The sequence below is a fragment of the Barbus barbus genome (genome assembly GCF_936440315.1).
Source record: "Barbus barbus genome assembly, chromosome: 5".
Taxonomy (NCBI): domain Eukaryota; kingdom Metazoa; phylum Chordata; class Actinopteri; order Cypriniformes; family Cyprinidae; genus Barbus; species Barbus barbus.
The window spans coordinates 8,515,459-8,521,980 of record NC_136733.1 but is presented as its reverse complement, the minus strand read 5'-3'; the positions used below and the strand labels follow the sequence as shown (position 1 = coordinate 8,521,980).

Genomic DNA, 6,522 nt, shown 5'->3' with positions numbered 1-6,522 from the left:
ATCTTTTAAGTGGGATTGTTATATCAAACCATCCAGAGAATATAATGCATCTTATCTGACATCAGTAAATATTTATTAAAACTCATGAGTTCCCAGACCAAATCATTAGTTCATTTATGGCCATCTTAATTTTGTCAAAATATATACGGTTTTATTAAATATAATTCAAACCTAATTCCTAAGGCCAAACAGATCATAGCCGGTTATATTTATATCTATATGTATATATTTCTATATACAAAGAGAGAGAAAAAAGACGATGACACCTTACGCCATAACAGAAAACATTTTATTGTTAAAAATAAATTAAAACTGGAGGAAAGTAAAGAAACAGAAAGAGAGAGAAAGACACATGTAAACAAGGCTAGTTTCTCTGTACAACGCCAGCCAAAATTGCTATGCCTCTGTTTAAGGAAAGACTGTGAAAGAAGAAAGACAATAAGCATCTAATAATGTATTAGCGTTGGCCAAAATAAATGGCACTGCAGCAGGCACTTTCCTTGTGGCCGAGTCCCCAAAGTTTTTCTGTATGACACTTGGGAACCAAAGAGCACTAGAGAGAAGTTACAACAACATACAGCATAAGAGTTGACCTCCAGATGACAGATTTCAATACATGTGCATAGAGGACAGCACAAATAAATACACAAGTTTAAAACAGTTGGGAATGCTTATGATACAGTGGTGAAGGGCTTGGTAATTCTGTAATAAATTAAATTTGTTATTAATACTGGCCAACCAGTTTACAATTCCTAGGATTTAAATTAATGTGTTAATCTGTGTAGTATACTTTCTTTATACTAATGCTGATGAATCATAATCACCTTAGAAACTTAAAAAGATTAAGAATGAAATATGTGATGCAACATGATGGTTAAATGAAAGGAAAAAGATTTAAATAAGATGGACCAGCAGAATTTGTACCAGAATAACCAGACTTCTCCTCGTAAGCCATGTGGGCTTCTCTGTAGAATACGCCAACAGGCCTATAGAGGAAAAAGCTTGACAAACGGTTTAGTAGTGCAGCTTTTTAGGAACTTCCCAAGGGAAAGATTCACGGCCAAAGTGGCCATAAGCAGCAGTCTTCTGATATATTGGCCTCTTCAGCTCCAGCTCCCTAGAACACATCAGCCATGGATTATTGACTGGTCAAAATACAACTGCTTGAATTAATCATGTAGATGATACTTCAAGTGCACAGTTGAACACCCAGCCAGCCAGCCAGAGAGGAGATGAAGTGATCACTTACCGTCACACTCACTAGTTGGCCTGAAGAAGGAAACTGCAGCATGAAATTAGAGAGCAAGTCTGATAGATAGCAAACACTAGCTAACCACTTGAACCTGTTCACTTTGAATCCAGAGAGGAAACATAATGGCTCTGTGCCAAACCTGCAGCTACCTTCTAAGTCAACATCCTAAAGCAGAGTGGACGCTCGTAAGTGACTGAGTATTAACAAAAATTACATTACTCGATGCTGTACAAAAACTTCCACCAAATCGGAGAGTCGCAACAAGCATAATGTCTCTACAGGGATGTTATAGTACAAACGTTTAAGGGATGTCAATAGTTGGGACTAAAATTAAATAAAACTACCCATCTTTCTACATTACCAGTTATCTAACTGCTTTTTACGGAGAGCTCACACTTTGCAGTTCTGTGTAATTATTACCTGTTTTGCTGTTAATAATTCACATCTTATCTTAGTTTATGTAATAATCATGCAGTGAAAACTATGACAATTCACGTAATTTAGTCTTAGTTTTACAGTATTACTTTTCAGTTTCTGAATGTTTAATAATTGAGGAAAGTTTGAGGTCGGTAAGATTCTTTCTTAAAGAAAGACATTTATAATAGACATTTGTACAGTTATAAAAGATTTCAAATATATGCTGTTCTTTTAAACTTTATTCATCAACGAATCCATGGCTTCCACAAAAATAATAAGCAGCACAACTGTTTCTAACATTGATAATCATAAATGTTTCTTGAGCAGCAAATTAGAAAGATTTCTGAAGGATCATGTGACACTGAAGACTGGAGTAATGATGATCACAGGAATAGATTGCATTTTAAAATATCAAAAGAGAAAGCAATTACTTTAAACTGTAATAATATTTCACAATATTACCGTTTTATTTGTTCAAATAAATTAAGCCTGGGTGAGCTGAAGAGCATTCTTTCATAATCATTAAAAAAATCTTACAGACCCCAAACTTTTCAACACTACTGTAGTTCACTATGTGTTTGTTCCCTTTCTTGTATTTTATTTTATTATTGACTCTTTTTATGCAGTCCTGAATCTTGAATAATTACTTGGAAAAAGTTTAATGAGTTTGCTATAACTAGTATCAGCTTTCTGATTGAATCAGGAGATGCAAAGACCCAAAGAAAAAGGAAGCACAGGCAGAAGCAGAAGAAAAATGAATGATTCACTCCAATCTGTGTCAAGCTGAAAGATGAAGGAATATGAAAGGCTTCGATCACAGGCTATTGTTTTAAGAGAGTAGCCGTTACCTCACAATGACTCCTGGACGAAGATCAAAGTTTTTCTTGACGATTTTAAGCAGCTCCTGCTCACTCTTCTGGGATGTGCCATAGTGGAAGATGGAAATGGAAAGAGGATGCGCCACTCCGATGGCATAAGAAACCTGCATCATTGTGAACGCAATTTCATATATGAATGAACTTCAAATTCAAAGGATTATACTTTCTGAGGAAAATGCAAAATATCTGGCCAACTTACCTGCACAAGAACACGCTTGCACAGTTTAGCCTTCACTAGAGATTTGGCCACCCAGCGGGCAGCGTACGCCGCAGAGCGGTCCACTTTGGTGTAGTCCTTTCCAGAGAAAGCTCCTCCTCCATGGGCTCCCCAGCCTCCATAGGTATCGACAATAATCTTACGACCAGTCAGGCCAGCATCACCCTGCGTGAGCAGAAAAGGCTGTCTGTGTTAAAAATCTGAGTACAAAGCCTTGCCAAAACACATCCATGTGTCAAAACTTTGCATGCACATTTAGCATGCACAAAATCAAAAAATTTCAAGAAAAAGTAAATAGTTCAAGAGGAGTTTCAAGCTGATAAAATGGACGCAAGCGGATAAAACACAATATTTGATTTCAGTGTATAAGAAAAACAAATAACACTTCACAATTCATTTACGTAACACTCAACTTTTAGTGAGTGTAAAATCTAGAAATTCCACCAAAATCCAAACCGGTCTCTACCTGAGGGCCTCCGATGATAAAGCGACCACTGGGCTGCAAGTGATAAATGGTATCGTCGTCCAGATAAACAGAGGGCACCACAGATTTAATGACTTTGTCTTTAAGAGCATCACGCATCTCATCAAGGCAGATGTCTTCATCGTGCTGCACAGAGATGACAATAGTGTGGACGCGCACCGGCAGCATGGCGCCACGCTCCTGTCTGTACTGCACAGTAACCTGTTTTCAAAGGGTCATGTTGCACTGTCAGTCTACACAAGTACCTGCATGCAAGCACTTCTAGCTATACAAGCCCAATTTCACACATTTTTGTGTTTCGAAATGCTGTTCAGCAGACCTGAGTCTTGGAGTCCGGCCGGAGCCAGGGCAGGGTGCCATTACGCCGCAGTTCAGCCATCTTGGCATTAAGTTTGTGTGCGAGCATGATAGTGAGTGGCATGCATTCCTCTGTCTCATCAGTGGCATAACCAAACATTAGACCCTAAATAAAGCACAAAACTGAAAATATTAATACTGAAATGTTATTAAAAGAGTTGCATTTACAGTTCTAGGACAGCACTGACTTACCTGGTCGCCGGCCCCAACATCCTCTTCACTGCGGTCCAAATGAACACCCTGGGCGATGTCTGGAGACTGCTGCTCCAGAGCCACCAGGACATTGCAGGTCTTATAATCAAAGCCTATGGGTTCAAGAGAGAACATATGGAAGAGTTTATTGGCCATTCATCTGCTCCTATTTCAATTACATTGCAGTAAAATCTCCACACATCCAGTTACACTACTCTTCAAAGGTTTGGGGTAATTTGCTTTTTTTTCTTTTTGAAAGAACTTTTATTCAGCATAGGTGCATTAAAATGATGAAGACATTTATAATGTTACAAAAGATTTATATTTCAAATAAATGCTGTTCTTTTGAAATTTCTCTTCAAAGAGAAAAATGTATCAGTTTCGACATAAATATGAAGCAGCAAAAGTGTTTTCAACAATGATAATAATCAGAAATGTTACTTGATCAGCATATTAGAAGGATTTCTGAAGGATCATGTGACACTGAGGACAGAAGTAATGATGCTGAAAATTCAGCTTTGATCACAGGTATATTAAAAAATGTATTCAAATACAAAAGAGTTATTTAAAAAAAGTTATAATATTTCACAATATTACTATAATGCAATATTGTAATAATTTAGCTACATTATGTTGTTTTTGTATTTGTGATTAAATAAATGCAGCCTTGGTGAGCAGAAGAGACTTCTTTCAAAAACTCTTGCCAACTCCAAACTTTTGAATGGTAAATGCTGCAACATGTATAATAAAATGTATCCTCAAACCAACCCTTGGATGAGTCGTCATAGCCAATGTGTTTAATGGTGTCACGGACCACCTTTTGATAATCAACAACAGCACGAGACGTCACCTCTCCTGCCAGCAAAATCATTCCAGTCTTGGCTACAGTTTCTAGAAGAAAAAAAAGAAGAACAAAAAGACCATGAAATATTCTTATTCATGATTTTGGAAAAGGACACGTGCAAAATATTCAGGCAAATTCAATGATTCTGAAAATCAACATACCGCAAGCCACTTTTGCATCTGGGTCTTGCTTCAGGTGGGCGTCCAACACGGCATCACTTATCTGGTCACATATCTTATCTGTACAATGAAAACAGGAACATTCCATTACTATTCTATATAGATTTGTCAAAATCCACACTGCATTTGCTTGTTGTCCATCAGTTGTGCTTGAGAATTAACTCAAATACACTAAGTTTATATAAATACGGAACAGGAGGCAAAAAAATCTGCAAACTTTCAATAAATAACAGCCTATATATTGTTCATGGTTATTTCACAAACGACACAATAAAAGCACAGCACAATAAAAAAGTTAGTTATAAAACTACATTATAAAAGTAGTATTTCATCAGTGGTCGTTATGGTTCACATTAAAAGGACCATTATTTTAAGAATAAATTATGACTTTTCATTGGTACATACAACTTGTATACAACCATGTATTTATTTATTCATTCATGCAAATTATCGATTTTGCTCCAACAAAAGTTTACACTGTCTATGATCCAGTCACTCTTAAATTCAAAAGGCCTTGCTTGTTTAATTTCATTTATTTATTTATTTATTTTTGACTGGCTGTTTAACTATAATTGCCAAACTGAAACTAAAATAGATTTTAAAAAAATAAAAAATATGTTGGAATATAAATTGGAACTTGCTCAAACTAAAACTAAACTGAAATTTAAAGTGTCTGAACATTTTAAAATGCAAAACTATAATAATTTTAGCGTGATTTTATGGATTTTTGTTGTTGTTGTTGTTGTTGTTTGTTTGTTTTGGAGGAGAGGGGGTTGGGCTTTCGTTGTGGCGGCGTCATTTTCACGGTGGGCGGAGTCAGACCGCATATTTGATCCCACGTGTAGCGCTAGGCTGCGTCTCCAAACATGATATGCCTACCTACCTAGACTATCTTTAAGGGCATGTGAGGTGTTTGCAGCGTCAGCTGAGATGAGTGTGCATGTGTTTGAAATAGAGTGAACGAGACTGTTGTGCTCAAAATGCTGTCTACGATGGCCGCTCAGTAGTTTTTGACACACAGCCAAAGAAACCAAGTACAATCTACAGCGCATCAGAGTAGCTAGAGACTCAACGTTCATTTAATCTGAGCATTGAGTTATACTAAATTAAATGTTTCCAAACAAAAGCAAATACAAAGTTATTTTAGTAAAAATATGGTTAGAAAAAAAGCTAATAAGAATAATAATGCGAACGTGCAGAACAGGTGCTGCTATATAATAGTGAAGTTGAATAAGGTAAAGTCGCCCAAAGTTTGTGAGGACGTTTTACCTGGATGACCCTCTCCAACGGATTCCGATGTAAACAAGAAGCAGTCCTCCTCAATAAGAGAGTTGTGGAAACCATTAATCTCTCCGTTCATCATTTTTAGTTTCTCTTTTGCAGTACTTCACCACACCCGTTTAGAAAACGCAGGAGAAGTGTCACCCCTCCGAGGAACGTGAGAGTATTTATGGAGCGGCCCGCACTCATTCGTCCTCTCAGAGGACAGGACGATGCCATGTCGCGAGGAGGGGGGTTTGACGTAAACTTGCATGGGATTGCATCTTCAGCGAAGTCCATGAACTTGCGCAACGTGCTGTTATAACAAACACTTGAAAACATCATTAAAAAGGTACGAATTTACACAGATACACAGAAAAATATATATAAATAGGCCTACCTTTACTTTTATGGTAGGCTGAACAAACTCTTGCAAAACATC

General features: G+C 37.1%; 1 protein-coding gene across 2 annotated transcripts; it reads right to left on the bottom strand.

Moving 5' to 3' along the window:
* Positions 1-268: 268 nt before the first annotated feature.
* LOC306869702 (S-adenosylmethionine synthase-like) lies at positions 269-6,243 on the bottom strand. 2 transcript variants are annotated; one of them, XM_079416578.1, is made up of 9 exons: positions 6,090-6,243; positions 4,803-4,880; positions 4,566-4,688; positions 3,798-3,910; positions 3,568-3,711; positions 3,231-3,449; positions 2,747-2,929; positions 2,518-2,651; positions 269-1,117 (listed from the first exon to the last, which is right to left on the bottom strand). In XM_079416578.1, the coding sequence occupies exons 1-9, from the start codon at positions 6,181-6,183 to the stop codon at positions 1,015-1,017; spliced, it is 1,191 nt and encodes a 396-aa protein (XP_079272704.1). In that variant the 5' UTR covers positions 6,184-6,243; the 3' UTR covers positions 269-1,014. The 2 variants fall into 2 exon arrangements, with proteins under 2 accessions (XP_079272704.1, XP_079272705.1); XM_079416579.1 differs by lacking the exon at positions 269-1,117 and having other exon boundaries at positions 2,407-2,651.
* Positions 6,244-6,522: the final 279 nt, after the last annotated feature.